Below are 21985 nucleotides of genomic sequence, written 5' to 3'. Positions count from 1 at the left end.
TGTTGGTAAAGAGTTAACAGTCATCATTCAAATCAGCTGTCTACTCTCTCCTCCCCTCGCAAGCACAGCATTACATAAACAAACCGCTAGACTTTCTGTCTCATTATTATAGGGATTCCAGTCGGTGACAGTGACACAGAACTGCGCGTAAAGATGGCAATGACGGACACAGAGCGGGGGAGCTCCAATCGAGCCGAGTCTGGGTCCCCATTCTCTGAGATAATTGAACTGAATGTCGGGGGACAGGTGTATGTGACACGGCACATAACTTTGGTCGCCGTCCCAGACTCGCTCCTCTGGACCATGTTCAGCAAGAAGGCTCCAAAGGACCTGGCGCGAGACGGCAAAGGGCGCTACTTCTTGGACAGGGACGGTTTCTTGTTCCGTTATATTTTAGACTACCTGCGGGACCTCAACCTGGTGCTGCCTGATTTTTTCCCCGAGAAAAGCCGGCTGCAGAGGGAGGCTGAGTTTTTCCAGCTGCGGGACCTGTCCAAGCGCCTGAGCCCCAGGATGAGCAAAGAGAACTCCATCAACGAGGAGATTTGCCAGAGCGACACCGAGGAGGGTGCGCTTCAGTGCGGCACCGGGTCCTCCGGCGTTGGCATGGAAACTTTGCGCATGATGACTGCAATGAGCAGCGCTCGCTCCCAGTCTCTGGAGTCCAGAAAGTCGGGCTACATCACAATTGGATACCGGGGATCGTACAATATAGGGAGAGATATCCAAACCGACGCGAAGTTCAGGAGAGTGGCGCGCATCACGGTGTGCGGGAAAACTTCCCTTGCCAAAGAGGTGTTCGGGGACACTTTGAATGAGAGCAGGGACCCCGACCGGCCACCGGAGAGGTATACGTCCCGTTACTACCTGAAATTCAATTTCCTTGAGCAGGCGTTTGACAAGCTGACCGAGGTTGGCTTTCACATGGTGGCTTGTAGCTCCACGGGCACATGCGCCTACACCAGCAATGACCCAAACGAGGATAAAATCTGGACGAGTTATAACGAGTATGTGTTCTGTCGGGACTAAAATGTTAATATGGTCACCACCTGAGCCCACCCGCTGCCAACAGAAAATTACTGTTTTGTGTTTACTTGTGTAAATAGGCATCTCATAATTTCCACAAAGAGAATAGGGCCTGCATATTTGATCTTTGACATTGTCTCCAGCATATATTCTTCCATGTCATTATTTAAAATCTCTTTACATATTTAATGGTAAATACCCACAGCCTATAGGTCAATACACACTAACCTAGAATTCCGGATGTTATCATATGTTAATTTGCCTTGTGGAGGTGGCTATTGAATGAATTAATTTAATGATATCTTACACACACGCACATGTAACAGATGTCCCATGAAGACAAGAAGACAGGTCATACTTAATAATTCTCTTGAGTTGTGTTTAGAAAGGACTGTCCAGCCAGCGATCCCAGATTGGTGTTTCTTCGGAAGATAGACACAAAGAAGCACATTAGATGTGCCGGACAACAATATGTTGATGGCTGTAGATTAGTGATTTGTCTTTTAGCATGGAAATAACTGTGAATTAGCAGGGAGCTAATGCRACCATTACAATTAGGGCATGCTAGCTAACTTGCTCTTACAGCAATAACATACAAAAGCACACCCCAGGAAGCCCTCAATATCTAACAGGGAACACACACACACATATATATATATACACTAATTATACAAAACATTAAGGATACCTGCTCTTTCCATGACATAGACTGACCAGGTGAATCCAGGTGAAAGCTATGATCCCTTATTGATGTGACTTGTTAAATCCACTTCAATCAGTGTAGATGAAGGGGAGAAGACAGATTAAAKGATGATTTTTAAGCCTTCAGACAATTGAGACATGAATTGTGTATGTGTGCCTTCAGAGTGTGAATGGGCAAGACAAAAGATGTATGTGCCTTTGGACGGGGTATGGTAGTAGGTTCCAGGCGTCAAGAACTGCAACGCTGCTGGTTTTTCATGCTCAACAGTTTCTCGTGTGTATCAAGGATGGTCCACAACCCAAAGTACATCCAGCCAACTTGACACGACTGTGGGAAGCATTGGAGTCAACATGGGCCAGCATCCCTGTGGAACGCTTTCAACACCTTGTAGAGTCCATGCCGCAACGAATTGAGTCTGTTCTGAGGGCAAAAGGGTGGGTGCAACTCAATATTAGGAAGGTGTTCCTATTGTTTGGTATACTCAGTCTATCTATCTATCTATCTGTAAATGTACATAGTGAACTCATACACATTGTAAATATGAAAATAGGATAGAGTATTTCAGAACGTGACCTACTGCTTGTATAGCAATATCAGACTGGGAMGAATTTATGTTCCCAATCTCCTATCTGCAAGCATGACCAATGGCATAACACCTTATTGATATGTAAATTCAACCAACCAATAGGAATATGTAAACATACGCATGCACTTGATTCACATGGGAAACTGTTGAGCGTTTTCCACCCAGCAGTGTTGCAGGTCTTGACACAAACCGGTGCACCTGGCACCTACTACCATCCCCCGTTCAAAGGAACTCGAATCTTTTGTCTTGGCCATTCACCCTCTGAATGGCACACATACACAATCCATGTCTCAATTGTCTCAATGTTTAAAAATCCTTCTTTAACCCGTCTCCTCCCCTTCACTGATTTAGTAGTGGATTTAGGGACACCAATAAGGGACCATAGGTTTCACCTGGATTCACCTGGTCAGTCTATGTCATGGAAAAACAGGTGTTCATAATGTTTTATACACTCAGTGTATACATGCCACCTTTCAGTTATTTCATAGACCGGTCACCGTGGTTCCCTGCCACTGACTAGTAACCTTCAGTATTGTTTTCTGAATCCAGTCTTGTTAAAAAATAAATAGAGTTGATTTAGGTAAGAGATGATTTTGAATGTCCAAGATTAATAGACATACATGTATTTCTACTTTATTTTGTGTACTAGAACTTCTACAGAGCCTATATTGACCTGAAATAGCTCGCTTTATTATCCTACTAAGACCACATCTCTGCCGAGCTGACAAATGCAAATTCCTGTAGTAATAATTGTGTTGTAATGAAATTGGGTTATTTATCTGTGCGAGACTAAGCATTCCTCCCTGTCTCAATTTGCATGACAATGTTAAAATGAACCCCATCAGACTCCACTTTGTGATCCATAAAGTTAATACAACAGCGTATAGACATGGCAGAACATTATTGTATTATTTTACAGCATTTTAGTCAGCGTAATTCATTCATTAGAGGCTTGCTTTACCAAATAATGTATTTTCTACTTCATTCCACAGTAGTCTGATTGCCCAAAAAAATGCATTTGTTTTGTTGCGTTGCATATTTGTTAACTTGTTCACATACTGAAATAAAGTCTTCTACAATTCTAACATATTCTCTACGCTAAGTTCATCACTGACTGAAGACACTGTGCTGGATCTTTCCTAACCATAAGTGGTTTCCATTTCTAGAGAGAGGGGCCATTGCCCCTAGAGGGTTGCAGGTTCTAATACAGGGCTGTCGAGAGAAATCTGGTGGGGAGTGAGCATCAGCATTCCAGGTGACACGTACTGCCATTGTGCCCTTGATCAAGGTACTTAACCCCAAAACCGCTCAAGGGTCGCTGCTCTGCGGCAGACTGCCATGTGTGCTGTGTCAGGTTGGGAACTCGTGTGTCACTTCATAGAAATGATCTCTTCATCGAAAGATGTTCTTGAATGATCAGAAGATTCTCGTCTATACATGCATTCTGTATAGAAGACTCCCTTCAATTCATTTAAGAGTTCCTTTGCTGAATACACATACGAAAAAGAACGTTTCACATTGAACAGCATCAACCATTGCCAAATCACATCTCTTTACTATCCGATTGCAGCGTTTTCAAACGTTGTACATCACATACATGACTTTTACATTYTGTGGAGATCCGTAATAAGAGCATAGGCCTATAAAACTTATCATACTCATGTTCTCTCATCATGTTGGTGACAAGGGTGAGTTCTGCACTGGGAACAGACTGGTTGACTCTGTTGTCCTGCCCTCCAGGACACCTACACCACCCGATGTCACAGGAAGGCCAAAAAGAGCAACAAGAACAACAACCACCCAAGGCGACTGCCTGCTCACCCCGTTACCATCCAGAAGGCGACGTCAGTGCAGGCGCATCAAAGCTGGGACCGAGAGACTGAAAAAGAACTATCTCACGGCCATCAGACTGTTAAACAGCCATCACTGGCACAGAGAGGCTGCCGCTTACATAGGGACTCAAAATCATTGGCCACTTTAACCTTTCTGAACCACCCATCCCCGATCCGGGATAATTGTCATCAGAAACGCTGACTAGCATAGCCTAGCCTAGCGCCACAGGTATATAATATAATATAATTTCATGAAATCACAAGTGCAATATTGCAAAACACAGCTTAGCTTTTTGTTAATCCATCTGTCGTCTCAGATTTTGAAATGATGCTTTACAGCGAAAGCAATACAAGCGTTTGTGTAAGTTTATCGATCGCTCGACAAAACAATAAGTACACCTAGCATCAGGTAACTTGGTCACGAAAATCAGAAAATCAATCAAATTAATTGTTTACCTTTGATGATCTTCGGATGTTTTCACTCACGAGACTCCCAGTTAGACAACAAATGTTCCTTTTGTTCCATAAAGATATTATTTATATCCAAATACCTCCGTTAGTTTGATGCGTTATGCCCAGGAATCCACCGGAAAGAGCGCTCGCGACAATGCCGACAAAAATCCCAAATTATATCCATAATGTCCACAGAAACATGTCAAAGTTTTTTATAATCCATCTTCAGGGTGTTTTTCAAATATCTATTCGATAATATATCAACCGGGACAGTTGGCTTTTCACTAGGACAGGGAGGAACAATGGCYGCCTTTCWCTGTTACGCAGAACTCACTCTGAGAGCCCCCACCTATCCCCTTACGCAATGTGCCCTTTCACGCTCATTCTTCAAAATAAAAGCCTGAAACTATGTCTAAAGGCTGTTGACACCTTAGGGAAGCCATAGAAAAAGAAGTCTGGTTGATATCCCTTTCAATGGGCAATAAGTATGCATAGGAACAGAGAGGTTTCAAAAACAGGGTCACTTCCTGATTGGATTTTCCCCAGGTTTTAGCCTGCAATATCAGTTCTGTTTAACTCACAGACAAAAAAATTACAGTTTTGGAAACTTCAGAGTGTTTTCTATCCTAATCTGACACTTATATGCATATTCTAGTTTCGGGGGCTCAGAAATAGGCAGTTTCAAATGGGTACGTTTTTTAGCCAAAAACGAAAATGTCGCCCCCTAGTCTTAAGACGTTTTAATAAATGGATTACTAGTCACTTTAAATAATGCCACTTTAATAATGTTTACATATTTTGCTTTACTCATCTCATATGTACGCTACCGTTGAAAAGTTTGGGGTCACTTAGAAATGCCCTTGTTTTTCAAAGAAAAGCACATTTTTTGTCCATTAAAATAACATCAAATTGATCAGAAATACAGTGTAGACATTGTTAATGTTGTAAATGACTATTGTAGCTGGAAACGCAGTTTTTTATGTAATATCTACATAGGCGTACAGAGGTCCATCATCAGCAACCATCACTCCTGTGTTCCAATGGCACGTTGTGTTAGCTAATCCAAGTTTATAATTTTAAAAGGCTAATTGATCATTAGAAAACCCTTTTGCAATTATGTTAGTTGAGTATCTGGAGCATCAGCATTTGTGGGTTTGATTACAGGCTCAAAATGGCCAGAAACAAAGGACTTTCTTCTGAAACTCGCCGGTCTATTCTTGTTCTGAGAAATTAACGCTATTCCATGTGAGAAATTGCCAAGAAACTGAAGAACTTGTACAAMGCTGTGTACTACTCCCTTCATAGAACAGAGCAAACTGTCTCTAACCAGAATAGAAAGCTGAGTGGGACACCCCGGTGCACAACTGAGCCAGAGGACAAGTACATTCATTTATTTTTTACCTTTATTTAACAAGGCAAGTCAGTTAAGAACAAATTCTTGTTTTCAATGACGGCCTAGGAACAGTGGGTTAACTGCCTTCTTCAGGGGCAGAACGACAGATTTGTACCTTATCAGCTCGGRGATTCATACTTGCAACCTTTCGGTTACTAGTCCAATGCTCTAACCACTAGGCTACGCTGCCGCCCCTACATTAGAGTGCCTAGTTTGAGAAACAGACGTCTCACAAGTCTTCAACTGGCAGCTTCATTAAATAGTACCCGCAAAACACCAGTCTCAACGTCAACAGTGAAGAGGCGACTCCGGGATGCTGGCCTTCTAGGCAGAGATGCAAAGAAAAAGCCATATTTCAGACTGGCCAATAAAAATAAAAGATTTAGATGGGAAAAAGAACACAAACACTGGACAGAGGAACTCTGCCTAGGAGCCCAGCATCCCAGAGTCGCCTTTTCACTGTTGATGTTGASAGTGATCTTCAGTTTCTTGGCAATTTCTTGCATGGAATAGCCTTCATTTCTCAGAACAAGAATAGACTGATGAGTTTCAGAAGAAAATKATTTTGTCTCTGTCCATTTTGAGCCTGTAATCCAACCCACAAATGCTGATGCTGCAGATACTCAACTAGTCTAAAGAAGGACAGTTTTATTGCTTCTTTAATCAGAACGACAGTTTTCAGCTGTGTTAACATAATTGCAAAAGGGTTTTCTAATTAGCCTTTTAAAATGATAAACGTGGATTAGCTAACACAACGTGCCATTGGAACACAGGAGTGATGGTTGCTGATAATGGGCTTCTGTACGCCTATGTAGATATTCCATAACAAATCTGCCGTTTCCAGCTACAATAGTMATTTACAACATTAACAATGTCTACACTATATACATTTGATCAATTTAATGTTATTTTAATGGACAAAAAATGTGCGTTCCTTTCAAAAGCAAGGACATTTCTAAGTGACCCCAAACTTTTGGAACGGTAGTGTATATACTCTATTCTATACCATCTATTGCATCTTGCCTATGCCGCTCTGTCATCGCTCATTCATATATTTATAAGTACATATTCTTATTCCATTCCTTTACTTAGATTTATGTGTATTAGGTAGTTGTTGTGGAATTGTTAGATTACTTGTTAGATATTACTGCACTGTTGGAACTAGAAGCACAAGCACTTCACTACGCTCGCATTAACATCTGCTAACCATGTGTATGTGACCAATAAAATGTGATTTGATTTGATAGCTGTTTCCACATAATTTCAACAAAAATATACTATGGTTTTCCACCGGATGACAGTCATTTTTAATTTTTGTCTTTCTTCCACTAAACAACCTAAATCTAATGATATGGTTCAGATTTTTGTTGATTCACTTCGATTCATGTTAGTTGACAACTCAATCAAATATAAATGAAAACTAGATTTCGAACTGACGTCTGTGCCCATTGGGTTACCACATGCCACGGAAAAAGCTCTGAGACCTAGAGTGGAAACCCCATTATCAAAGCAGTGGGTTATTAAAGGCAATGGGTTTCCATATTGATATTGTACTTATTTTCATTTTCACCAAGTGCACATGTAACAGTGTTGCTTCCGTCCCTCTCCTCGCTCCTACCTGGGCTCGAACCAGAGACCCTCTGCACACATGAACTGCCTCCCACAAAGCATCGTTACCTATCGCTTCACAAAAGCCACAGCTCTTGCAGAGCAAGGGAAACAACTACTTCAAGGTCTCAGAGCGAGTAACGTCACCGATTGAAACRCTATTAGCACGCCAGGTCAGAGGAATCTGTTCTGTTATTTAATTCAGTTCAGATGGATAAAGACATGATCACACTCTGATATGAATATTAACAGATTTTGGAGTGTTGTGGATGCCTAATCCACACGAAGCTCTTTCATTTGCAAATATCAGATTCATATTTTTAGAAAGGCCGGCTTGGTTTAAGGCCGGGCTTCAATCCGAAAACGCTTTAAAGTGCGCTTGACATTTAAAGGTAATTTCCAATTGAGCCGACATCTGCTGTGTTTACCTTGAATGCGATCAACTTTGCCATTACAAGCTGCATTGTCTACAAGATCGGATTGAATCCCGGCCTGGGATGGACCAGTCTTTTTGGCATTTGCTCAAACTGCCCTATGGCCAGTCGGTTTCTGACTGATTTGATCCATTCTCAGTGTTGGATACTGAGCCTCTTTCATTAGCGGGAACAACCCCACAGCTGATTCAACTTATGCAATAAACTTTACATGCTCCACAGCCACTCCACATGTTCATGTTTAGGAGATGTTAGAATCCCTTTCGCTCTTCTGTTTTTAACACACATTGGGCTGTGTGTGATGTCTCGGTGCAAAATGGAGCAGCTGGGCTCTTTTATGATGTCATTATCATTTCAAGTGTAAATAATCAAAGGCTCCAGCTGCAGACAGAAGAGGAGAGATGGAGAGAGAGAGAGAGAGGAGATAGAGGATCTGCCATGAGAGAGTGAAAGGAGAAATTGAGTCGAGCCATAGAGAATGATAGAGGCCTCTAGTGCCATTGGGGGTTTTACCCATTTTAATGTAATCAACTGGGTGGGACTTCCAACTTCATTGGCTGATCCCTCCTGGTGACCCTGTTGGCATCATGTCCAGGAGGGRTCAGCCAATCGTGAAGAAGAAAATGGACTACTTTTAAAATGGAGATAGCATGGGCAGCGTCATTGAGGCTGTCACAGACGCTATAATGGCACAGATACAAAGATGAGTCCTCTATCTCTCTCTATGAGTAGTATGCACGTGCACTGATTAGAATCATCCTCGTTCGTTAGGATGTGTTGCACCTGTTACCTCGTTAGTGTATTTAAGAGCTGCAGTGTCAAAGAGATAAGGGACATGAGAGATGTTGGAAGAGCTACATGACTATTTAGCATGTCCTATTTAAGTTGTTAAACAAAGTGTTTTTATTTCTGTCTTTTGTTTTAATGCCCTACAAAGTTGGTGGGGGTTTTCATTTCCTTTAGTTTGTCTGATATCAGGTACATCTAGTGGGTGTTTGTTACTCAAGTTTGTTTGGCCAGCACCCCCATGGATGCTTTTGACAACCCATTTTAAAACCCCACCTGTTTTTTTTTGGTTGTTAGTGACTCATTTGCTAGTGACCTTTTTTCTGTTGATAGATGATTTTGGGTTTGTTATTGGGGATCTTCTGCCCCAGATTTTYTTTTTTGTAGTTGCTAAAATTACTCTGAAGCAGTGAATCTTTCTTAAAGATGAACTCAGATTTGGGTGCATTTGTGGGAAACCCTCCTTGAGATTCTACATAAATGTACCCCATAGGTCTCCCGGCTGCGACAGAGCCTGGACTCGAGCCCAGCATCTCTAGTGGCACAGCTAGCACTGCGATGCAGTGCCTTAGACCCCTGCGCCACTCGGGAGGTGCAATCTTTCACTTTGGAGGGTGTTTTACCTGTCTGACAATTCTGTAGCTGGTTACAGTGGGTTAGTTCAAGGTGTGGTGATAGGTTGCATGGACTTTCCTTTTGTATAATGTGGAATTTGAGACTGATATTTTTACTTGGTCGTTGGAGTGTGGCCTAGCCCAAGGGGGGTCACATTAATTTTGGGCAATGATTTGTCTGGTGGGAAGGTTGTGCCAAATACTCTCGTTTTTAAGGAACCCAGAGTAGAGGAACCTGATGGGTTATCAGAAAAGTACCAGCGCGTGCTGTTACACGTGCTAGGTCTAAGAAGATTGCAGCGAGCAAGTCTACCATTGAGGATGTCAGCGATCCCACAATGTTTGATCAGTCTGAAGACATGTGTGGTCCTGATTTTGGTAAACCTCCTGACGTGACCTCTCCTTTTGAAAACCTTAAAGGTAAGTGAGTCCGTAGGACTTCTGAAAGAGGAGGGTCCCTACAGTTGACTCTACAATGTCTAGGAAGCAGCTGATTGCTGTACAGAGTAAAGATGTTTCCCTCTCCACTCTTTTTGTCCAGAGGAGTTTGATTAAGTTTGTGACTACTTTGACAGAGTGTTCTGACAATGAAATTACATTCTCACGCCATTTCTTTGCAAGACGATTGGCCCAGTGTATCTCAAATTGATGTTCAGTTACACTGAGGTTGCCTCACGACGGTAGTATGGCGTCAAAAAGACATATGACCGTATCTGGCGTAACTTCTTCTGGTCTGAAACAGGATTTTGGGGTTTACTGTAAATCTTGTCACGCATGCCAACGGACGGGTAAACCAAACTGTGCCGGTTGCACGTGTTCAGCCTATTCCTGCTTTTGACAAACCTTCTGACAGGATTCTGGTGGACTGTGTAGGCTTGGCCCTAATATATGTGCTCTGTCACCTGGAGCTGCATGGAAAATGGTCCAGGAACACAAGGAAAGCACAAAGGACTATACCTAAGGACAAGTATTCCCCCTCTGAGGGGCCAACATGTATCTCTTTTACAGTATCCACAGGACTGAGTTATACAATATAATTTCGAAGATTTTACTGAGAGTTCATATAAGGAAATCAGTCAATTGAAATAAATAAATTAGGCCTATGGATTTCACATAGGCCCACCCACCCACATTCATTAGGCCCTAATCAATGGATTTCACATGACTGGAAATACAGATATGGGTTTGTTGGTCACCTTAAACATTACAGCTTCCAGGAATTGTATACAGATCCATGCGACATGGGGCCATGCATTATCATGCTGAAACATGAGATGGCGGTGGATGAATGGCACGACAATGAGCCTCAGGATCTCATCACAGGTATCTCTGTGCATTCAAATTGCCATCGAGATAATGCAATTGTGTTCGCTATCCGTAGCTTATGCCTGTCCATACCATAAACTCACCGCAATCATGGTGCACTCTGTTCACAACATTGACATCAGCAAACCGCTCGCCCACACGATGCCATACACATTATCTGCCCGGTACAGTTGAAATCGGGATTCATCCGTGAAGAGCACACTTCTCCAGTGGGCCAGTGGCCATCAAAGGTGAGTATTTGTCCACTGAAGTCAGTTACGATGCCGAACTGGAGTCAGGTAAAGACCCTGGTGAGGATGAGCACGCAGATGCGCTTTCTTGAGACGGTTTCTGACAGTGTCCAGACTTTCTTCGGTTGTGCAAACCCACAGTTTTATTAGCTGTCAGGTGGCTGGTCTCAGATGATCCCGCAGGTAAAGAAGCCAGATGTGGAAGTCCAGGGCTAGCCGTGGTTACACATGGTCTGCTGTTGAGACCGGTTGGACATACTGCCAAATTCTCTAAAACAGTGTTGGCGGCTTATGGTAGTTTAATGTTAATTTCTCTATCTGGCAACAACTCTGGTGGACATTCCTACAGTCAGCATGCCAATTTCACACACCCTCAACTTGAGACATCTGTGGCATTGTGTTGTGCCGAAACTGCACATTTTAGAGTGGCCTTTTGTTGTCCCCAGCACAAGGTGCACCTGTGTAAGGATCATGCTGTTTAATCAACTTATTGATATGCCACACCTGTCAGGTGGATGGATTATCTTGGCAAAGGAGAAATGCTGACTACCAGGGATGTAAACACATTTGTGCACAACATTTGAGAGAAATGGAAAATGGAAAGTTATTTCAGTTCATGAAACATGGAACCAACACTTTACATGTTGCATTTTTCTTTTGTTCAGTGTATATGAAAGTTCTTCACTGAGGATAACTCTGAAGCTATCTATATGGATGTATGATCTCTGTGGTAACTTGTATCAGGGTGAACTCTATTACAAAGGGATTTCATTGTCCTCTCAGGAATTCTGTCTAAGTCTCATATCACACAAGCCTTTAGATGCTTATTTTTTATTGCATCTATGCAAAGCAATGCTCATTCACGTTTTGATTTGGCCTTTACACTCCCAGTCAAAGAGCTCAGCCATGTTTCTTCATTGAAACTCAAATTCAACCCACAACACGATCAATGGAGAGACGGCAGTGTTTTTTTGAAACGTGGGTATTTTTATGCTGCGGTTGTCTTGGTTGCGCATAAGACAGGTTTCAACTTTGGCTATTACAATATATAGACATTCTCAGCATGGTGTGAGTGGGTAATTATGGAGCAAATTATACTGCAAAATATACTGACTTGTTACAGATTCTACCTCATGTTTTAAACTCAAAATGCAGTTGCCTGGGTCTCTGACTAACTGTAATTCTAACATAGCCGGGTAGGCTGTTACAAAGTAGTCTCAAACATTTCCCTTTAAATCTTGTGTGGTAATCAGTTGTTATGATTTCTTTGAATAGTTTGTTGTTCCTATGCATATTGTGCATGTGGCCAAGTCCATCAGATGTTTTATTTAATCTTTATTTTAACAGGGAAGACAATGAGACCTAGGACGTTAAAATACAAAAACAGTCATGGGAAGCACAAATAAAACTTACATTCTTCAACAAATAAGTCCCCAATCAATATTTTAAACTGCCCGAACGGCGTCAGAAGATGAAATATATTTCAAATTTTGTTCTAGCAATATGGTGGACTGAAACTAAAAGCAGATTTACCCAGCTTTGTAGAGAACCTCAAGAGTTAACCAACTGTCACCTGTAACAAAACAAAGGGCACTAGGGTAGATGGCATCCAAAGATTTAAGAGTAGTAGCAGCTGCCCTTTGATAAATATCACCATAATCAAGAAGATATGAAAGGGTTAACTGAATATTGATTAGACAAAGGCACAATGTGTTTCTGTAGAAAAAGTTAACTTTAAATCTTAGCTTCTTAACCAGCTCATCCATTTATTTATTGAAACGTCAAATCCATATCAATCCAAATGCTTAAATATGTATGCGGGAACACGTTCGATTGGAAAACCATCCAATGAGTGAACATGTAGTTAATCTGAAACATTCCTACGAGAGTTTAATAACGTGTATTTAGTTTAGCCCGTATTTGATTTATTTAAAGCCGTTTAAAACAGTAACATGCAAAACAAACGGAACAGCCAGAGGGGTTACACAAAGAAATAGGAAGATCATTTAAAAAAAAAAAAATACAAATTATACAAATCCACATCAAATACAGACATTATTTAAATCAGAAAGGGATTCCTGCATAGATATAAAATCAGAATGTAGTTTTGACACAGCCAGATCAACAGTCGGGGCAATAGCATACATAATAGTATCATCCACATATAGATGAAGTTACTTTTTTTTTTTTTGATTGACCAATGGTGATTTATATACATTTTAAGTTGGAAGTTTACATACACCTTAGCCAAATGCATTTAAACTCAGTTTTTCACAATTTCTGACATTTAATCCTAAAAAAATTCCCTGTCTGAGGTCAGTTAGGATCACCACTTTATTTTAAGAATGTGAAATGTCAGAATAATAGGAGAGAATGATTTATTTGAGCTTTATTTCTTTCATCACATTCCAGGGTGGGTCAGAAGTGTACATACACTCAATTAGTGTTTGGTAGCGTTGCCTTTAAATTGTTTAACTTGGGTCAAATGTTTCAGGTAGCCTTCAATAAGTTGGATGAATTTTGGCCCATTTCTCCTGACAGAGCTGGTGTAACTGAGTCAGGTTTGTAGGCCTCCTTGCTCGCACACGCTTTTTCAGTTCTGCACACACATTTTATATAGGATTGAGGTCAGGGCTTTGTGATGGCCACTCCAATACCTTGACTTTGTTGTCCTTAAGCCATTTTCGCCACAACTTTGGAAGTACGTTTGGGGTCATTGTCCATTTGGAAGACCCATTTGTGACCAAGCGTTAACTTCTTGACTGATGTCTTGAGATGTTGCTTCAATATATCCACAATTTTTCTTCCTCAATGTGCCATCTATTTTGTGAAGTGCACCAGTCCCTCCTGCAGCAAAGCACCCCCCACAACATGATGCTGCCACCCCCGTGCTTCACGGTTGGGATGGTGTTCTTTGGCTTGCAAGCTTCCCCCTTTTTCCTCCAAACATAACAATGGTCATTATGGCCAAACAGTTCTATTTTTGTTTCATCAGACCAGAGGACATTTCTCAAAACTACAATCTTTGTCCCATGTGCAGTTGCAAACCGTAGTCTGGCTTTTTTATGCCGGTTTTGGAGTAGTGACTTCTTCCTTGCTGACCGGCCTTTCAGGTTGTCGACATAAGACTAGTTTTACTGTGGATATAGATACTTTTGTACCTGTTTCCTCCAGAATCTTCACAAGGTCCTTTGCTGTTCTGGGATTGATTTGCACTTTTAGCACCAAATTACGTTAATCTCTAGGAGACCGAACGTCTCCTTCCTGAGCGGTATGACGGCTGCGTGGCGCCATGGTGGTTATACTTGCGTACTATTGTTTGTAGAGATGAAGGTGGTACCTTCAGGCATTTGGAACTTGCTTCCAAGGATGAACCAGACGTGGAGTTTTTTTTGAGGTCTTTGAGGTCTTTGATTTCTTTTGATATTCCCATGATGTCAAGCAGAGGCACTGAGTTTGAAGGTAAGCCTTGAAATACATCCACAGGTACACCTCCAATTGACTCAAATTATGTCTATTAGGCTATCAGAAGCTTCTAAAGCCATGACATTGTCTTCTGGAATTTTACAAGTTGTTTAAAGGCACAGTCAACTTAGCGTATGTAAACTTCTGACCCACTGGAATTGTGATACAGTGAAATAATCGGTCTGTAAACAATTGTTGGAAAAATTACTTGTGTCATGCACAAAGTAGATGTCCTAACCGACTTGCCAAAACAAGTTTTAATGACTCCAAAGTAAGTGTATGTAAACTTCCGACTTCAACTGTAAATAGTGAACAGGTCCCAAAATTGACCCCTGTGTTACACCTTTATGTACTTAAAACCATCAATCACGATGGCCGGAGTTCTGTCACTAAGGTGATCATGAAACCATGAACAGGCATCAGAGCTCAAGCCTATTGAGGACAACTTATTCAATAAAATAGCATGCTCAATGTTATTATCAAAAGCTTTTGACAGGTCCACAAACAAAGCAGCACATTTAATTGTAGTGTCTAAAGCATGGACAAGATCATTAACAACTAAAGTGGTTGCTGTAATAGTACTATGCCTAGGCCTAAACCCTGATGGGTTTACGTTTAAAATACATTTCACTAAGGATTCAAGAATCTTAGCTAGACAAGGAAGCCTTTAAATGGGGCAATTAAGATCTCTACCCTTATGGAATGGCAACACAAAAGCTGATTTCCAGATAACAATGTTAAATTAAAAAAACGTGGGTTACTTCAGCAGACCGGGATGCAATTTGTAAGCCCCTGTGCATTTCTTGTCTATTGCCAGCAAAGCATCCATAACTTTTTTATATAAAGAGTCACACCTTTGAGGTTATCATTCAGCAAGTTTCGCCTCTCAGCGTCCAGCTCAAATATCATTGCAAATAGGCTTAGAAGTTATTTCAAAGAGTCTACTGAAATGAAGTGGTGATTAAATGCATCAATGATGAAATTTCTTTCTGCAATGAGGCTGGTGTCTGAATTCACTTGTTGTGGCAGAGAAGAGAAAGTAGAACCCTTCAGGGATTTGACAGTTTTCCAGAATTTAGCCAGGTTCCCATTACAGACAGAGCGGTTACATAATCAGACTTAGCCATTATGATTTGTCACACAGATTCCTCAGTTGCTTAAAAGCTTGCCAGTCTGGGCCTAAGCCTGTGTTCCTGGCATTGACCCAGAAATCTCTTTTATGATTGAATTCTGATCATTCCAGAGCGTACCAGGCATTCAATCTACCTTGAAAAAAATTAAGGGTTAAAGGGAGTTTGATTATCCACAAAAGTATTAAGGACATCTGCAAAAAGGCTCAAATATAAATCAGGTTCAGGGATAGCTGAAATACAATCTAGGTCACTAAAATAAAGATCATGTTCACTAAAGTTTTTAAAGTTCTTTGTGATGACAATGAGGCTTAGGTTTTTGTGTTCTCACATCTAACACAAACAACTGGGCAATGGTCACTATCTTGGGCAAAGACACAAGTGGAAACATTTCTCTGGTGTACTAGTATAAAAAGTCAAACGGCACATTTATATTTTCCAACAGGCTATATGTTTGGTTAAGGTTTTTTCTCAACTGAGTAGCCTCTGTTTGATTTCATTTTTGGCAGTGAAACATCTAGTGTTCAGTGAAATAACAACACAATGTCAAATACAAGTACCATAGTCAAATAATTAACATCCAATCACATTAACTGTTACACTCTCACGGGAAACCTTCACTCTTGCGCCAACATTTAGAATCGAAACAAGACCATTTGAAAAATAAGCCATGGGAGATTTGAGCGAGAATAAAGACTTTCGAGTAGTAAGACATGTATAAAAGCATCAGATACCATTTAATAAGAAGGGGCTTGAAGTGTCTATTGGTGAGCTACTGAGTGGCTAGGACACGCAAGCCCCATACTCTTGTGGAGGACTTAATTCTTCCTGCTGCCGCGGATATGGCTGGGACAATGCTGGGGGAAAAGGCCCAAAAACAATACAGACAATGTCTTCATCAAACACTGTTTCACGATATGATCCTTGACTAGTCTCTCAAAGCACTTCATGATGACAGAAGTGAGTGCTATGGGGCTATAGTCATTTAGTTCAGTTTGTTCATGTACCCAAAAAGGCAATGGTGGCCATATTGAAGCATGTGAGAACAGTAGACTGGGATAGGGATTGATTATGTCCGTAAACACACCAGCCAGCTGGTCTGTGCATGCTCTGAGGAAGCGGATAGTAATGCCGGGAGCCTTGCGAGGGTTAACATGTTTAAATGTCATACTCGCATCGGAGAGGGAGAGCCCTCAGTCCTTGGTAGCAGGCCGCATCGGTGGCACTGTATCATCTTCAAAGCGGGCGACGGTGTTTTGTTTGTCTGGAAGCAAGGTTTTCTTTGTAGTCTGTGATTGCCTGTAGACCCTGCCACATACGTCTCGTGTCTGAGCCTTGAATTGCGACTCCATTAATTTTTTTTGATCTTATACCGACATTTCACTTGTTTGATTGCCTTGCGGAGGGAATAACTACACTGTTCGGCCATATTCCCAGTCATCTTTCCATGGTTAAATGTGGTTTGCGCTTTCAGTTTTGCGCAAATGCAGCCATCTGGTTAGGGTAGGTTTTGCGTGAATGCAGATTTCTGGTTAGGGTAGGTTTTGATAGTCACAGTAGGTACACCATCTCCAATGCACTTCCTTTATAAACTGACTCCGCGTATAAATCCATTTTATTCTGAGGCTACCCTGAACATGTCCCAGTCCGCGTGATGATAACCATCTTGAAGCGTGGATTCCGATTGGTCAGACCAGCATTGAATAGTTCTTGTCATGGGTACATCCTGTTTGAGTTTCTGCCTATAGAACGGGAGGAGCAAAATGGAGTCGTGGTCAGATTTGCCGAAAGGAGGGCGTGGGAGGGCCTTGTATGCATTGTGGAAGTTAGAGTAGCAGTGATCCAGTGTATTGCCCGCATGAGTGCTACAATCAATATGCTGACAGAATTTAGGTAGCCTTGTTCTCAGATTTGCTTTGTTAAAATCCCCAGCTACAATAAATTCAGCCTCAGGATGTATGGTTTGCATAGAGTCCAGTGAAGTTCCTTGAGGGCCATCGTATCGGCTTGAGGGGGGATATACACGGCTGTGACAATAACCGAGGAGAATGATTGTGCAATTCTATGTTAGGTGAACAAAAGGACTTGTGTTCCTGTATTTTACGATTACACCATGAGTCGGTAATCATGAAGCATACACCCCGCCCTTCTTCCCAGAGATGTTTATTTCTGTCGGCGCGACGCATAAAGAATCCTGGTGGCTGTACTGACTCCGACAACATATCCTGAGATGACCATGTTTCCATGAAACAGTGTCACAATCCCTGATGTCTCTCTGGAAAGCAACCCCTTGCCCTAATTTTGTCTACCTTGTTATCTAGAGACTGGACATTGGCGAGTAATATACTTGGAAGCGGTGGGTGGTGTGCATGCCTCTGAAGTCTGACCAGAAAGCTGCTCCGTCTACCTCTTCTGTGGCGACGTTGTTTTGAGTTGGCCTCTGGAATCAGATCAAATGTCCTGGGTGGTGGTGCGAACAAAGGAGCCACTTCAGGAAAGTCGTATTCCTGGTTGCAATTTTAGTAAGGTGACGTCGCTCTGATATCCAATAGTTCTTCCCGGCTGTATGTAATAACACTTAAGATTTTCTTAATGTAAGAAATAATACATAAAACTGCATAGTTTCCTAAGGACTAGAATTGAGGCGACCCTCTGTCGGCGCCATCTTGCAATCTTCTGGTCAGAAATCTACACTGCAATCTGGGTCTCGTGCAGTCCGGCAGTGTCAATTATGCGGGTGAATTTTATAGTGACTTTGTGTGAAGTAATTGCCTCCATGCGACGTTTGTATAATGTGCTATTCCATTTTTTTTGCTGCGCACGGTTCTGACCTAGAATATGTGGACAACTACAAATACCCAGGTGTCTGGTTAGACTGAACTCTCTTTCCAGACTCACATTAAGCATCTCCAATCCAAAATGAAATCTAGAATCGGCTTGATATTACGCAACAATGCCTCCTTCACTCATGCTGCATACCCTCATGCAAATATACCCTCGTAAAACTGACTATCCTACCGATCCTTGACTTCGGCGACGTCATTTATAGCCTCCAACACTCTATTCAGACTGCATCCAATTTGCTATCACAGTGCCATCTGTTTTGTCACCAAAGCACAAATACTACCCACCCCTGCGACCTGTATGCTCGTTGGCTGGCCCTCGCTACATATTCGTCTCCAAACCCACTGGCTCCAGGTCATCTACGTAGATATTTCTATTGTGTTAGACTGTACGTTTGTTTGTTTAACTTGTTCTCAACTGGCCTACCTGGTTCAATAAAGATGAAATAAAAAATGTATTTCGTTGAATTGCATTGGGGTGAAAATGTTGTGTTGACACGACCTGGGGAAATTACATTTTTTGGGAAAATTTTTCATGATCCCAGGATCCCGGTTACTGGTGTTAATCCCTATCATGAATAGACCCTATCCATGGTACCATGATGTCATAGATGGCCTTTACTAGACGCTGCTGTTTCTTTAAGTCATCCACCCGCTGTGTAATGCCAGTGTCCAAAGGATCCTCCAGTCTTCCTCTTCCGGCCATTTGAGCCTGGTCAGGGAGATGGGGCGCAGGTTGATGGAGTTGTGGGGTAGAGGGCAAGGGTGGGATTGGAAGGTGCATTGATTGTTGGTCAGGAGGGCCTGGGAGTTGGGGAGATGGGCTGGTGAGGTGATGAACCACTTGTAGATGGGCCCTCAGGGCATAGCACTGTCTGGGCTGTCCAAAACACCCAACCWAYMYCGCCCCCCCCCCCCAACACCTACAAGTAGATGGTGGATACATAGCAAGCACTCTTAAACCATCTCCATGGGCTCCTTTTGAGTTAAAATGCTTACTCAATTTAACTGATTTAAATCTAATTAGCAAACACACACCATTGTCTACTTTCTGATGTTTGAACTAGACTTGCTAATCTATGATGGCACAGACACTCCTAAAAACTGGGGACAGACATAATTGCGCATAAAAAATCTAGAAATAAAAGCACAAAGGAAGCTTGCAAGTAGTAGGAGCGACGTAGCAGAACGTCCATCTCTTCTGTGTTTAATAAACAACCATGGATACTGGAAACACGGGCGGGACTTCCTTTCCAAGGAGCCATCCCTTTTGGTTCAAAAACGACATTGCAACACTGCGCTACACTCTGTCAGCCCTATGTGCGTATTCTCTGTAGACCCCTTAATGCACATGTCAAACTCATTCCACGGAGGGCTGGGTGTCTGTGGGTTTTCACTCCACCCTTTTGCTGATTTAAGGTCACTAAGGAACTCCCCTCACCTGGTTGTCTAAGTCTTAAATGAAGGGGAAAAACCTACAGACGTTCGGCCCTCTGTGGAATGAGTTTGACACCCCTGCCTTAACGTCTCTACCACACCTACAAGATTTTATTAAGTTACAGTTCATAAGGAAATCGGTCAATTGAAATAAATAAATTAGGCCTATGGATTTCACATGACTGGGCAGTGGTGCAGCCATGGGTGGGCCTGGGAGGTCATAGGCCCACCCACTGGATAGCCAGGCCCAGCCAATTAGATTGAGTTTCTCCCCACAAGGGCTTTATACCAGACATAAATACTCCTCAGCACCACCCCACCTCCCAGGTCCTGGGCTGGCGTGGTTACACGTGGTTGTGAGGTCGTTTGGACGTACTGCCAAATTGGCAACGGCACTTGGAGTTACTGGCAAAAAGCTCTTGGTGGACATTCCTGCATGCAGTTGCACACACCCTCAACTTGAGACATCTGTGGCATTGTGTTGTGTGACAAATGCACATTTGAAAGTGGCCTTTTGTTATCCCCAGCACAAGGCACACCTTTGTAAAAATCGTGTTTAATCAGCTTCTTGATATGGCACACCTGTCAGCAGGATGGATTATCTTGGCAAAGGAGAAATGCTCACTAACAGGGATGTAAACAAAATTGTGCACAACATTTTGAGAGAAATATGCTTTTTGTGCGTATGGAACATTTCTGAGATTTTTTTATTTCAGCTCATGAAACATGGGACCAATGTTTTACATGTTGCATTTATATTATTGTTCAGTGTATAAAAGGAATAGGGTGTCCTTTTGGGATGTAACCAATGAACCAGTGACAGCACTGAAATCTGTGTGATCAGTGTGATCACAGACAACTGATCACAGACAACTGTTCTGAGTTAGATGCACTATTGTAAAGTGGTTGTTCCACTGGATATCATAAGGTGAATGCACCAATTTGTAAGTCGCTCTGGATAAGAGCGTCTGCTAAATGACTTAAATGTAAATGTAAATGTTATACTACTATGTATGTATCAGCAACAAAAAAACGTCCCTTTTTCAGGACCCTGTCTTTCAAAGATAATTTGTAAAAATCAAAATAATTCACTGATCTTCATTGTAAAGGGTTTAAACACTATTTCCCATGCTTGTTCAATGAACCATAAACAATTAATGAACATGCACCTGTGTAACGGTCGTTAAGACACTAACAGCTTCCAGACGGTAGGAAATTAAGGTCACCGTTATGAAAACTTAGGACACTAAAAAGGCCTTTCTACTGATTTCTCATCTGTGTGAACATGCCTTAGGCATGCTGCAATGAGGCATGATGACTGCAGATGTGGCCAGGGAAAAAATTGTGCAATGTCCGTACTGTGAATCTACTAACACAGTGCTACAGGGAGACAGGACGGACAGCTGATTGTCCTTGCAGTGCCAGACCACATGTAACAACACCTGCACAGGATCGGTACATCCGAACATCACACCTGCGGGACAGTTATAGGATGGAAACAACAACTGCCCAAGTTACACCAGGAACAATCCCTCCGTCAGTGCTCAGACTGTGCGCAATAGGCTGAGAGAGGCTGGACTGAGGGCTTTTAGCCCTGTTGTAAGGCAGGTCCTCACCAGACATCACCGGCAACAATGTCGCCTATGGGCACAAACCCACCGTCGCTGGACCAGACAGCACTGGCAAAAAAGTGCTCTTCACGGTCGCGGTTTTGTCTCACCAGGGGTGATGGTCGGATTCGCTTTTATCGTCGAAGGAATGAGCGTTACACCGAGGCCTGTACTCTGGAGCAGGATCGATTTGGAGGTGGAGGGTCCGTCGTGGTCTGGGGCGGTGTCACCGCAGCATCGGACTGAGCTTGTCATTGCAGGCAATCTCAACGCTGTGCATTACAGGGAAGACCTCATCCTCCCTCATGTGGTACCCTTCCTGCAGGCTCATCCTGACATGACCCTCCAGCATGACAATGCCACCAGCCATACTGCTCTTTCTTTGCATGAATTCCTACAAGACAGGAATGTCAGTGTTCTGCCATGGCCAGCGAAGAGCCCAGATCTCAATCCCCTTGAGCACGTCTGGGACATGTTGGAATGGAGGGTGAGGGCTAGGGCCATTCCCC

At 42.4% G+C, this 21985-nt stretch overlaps 2 protein-coding genes across 2 annotated transcripts in view; both read left to right on the top strand.

Moving 5' to 3' along the window:
- The window catches only part of fbxl3a (F-box and leucine-rich repeat protein 3a), a 299930-nt gene that overhangs the window by 62250 nt on the left and 215695 nt on the right, over positions 1 to 21985 (top strand). The window lies entirely within an intron of this gene.
- Positions 96 to 3400, top strand: kctd12.1 (potassium channel tetramerisation domain containing 12.1). The gene has a single exon (XM_023981519.2). It carries the CDS (start codon positions 154 to 156, stop codon positions 1027 to 1029), a length of 876 nt encoding a protein of 291 aa, XP_023837287.1. The 5' UTR covers positions 96 to 153; the 3' UTR covers positions 1030 to 3400.

Source organism: Salvelinus sp. IW2-2015, linkage group LG36 (assembly GCF_002910315.2).
Source record: "Salvelinus sp. IW2-2015 linkage group LG36, ASM291031v2, whole genome shotgun sequence".
NCBI classification, from domain to species: domain Eukaryota; kingdom Metazoa; phylum Chordata; class Actinopteri; order Salmoniformes; family Salmonidae; genus Salvelinus; species Salvelinus sp. IW2-2015.
Note: the sequence above shows the minus strand (reverse complement) of the source record. Positions and strands in the feature narration are given on the sequence as shown.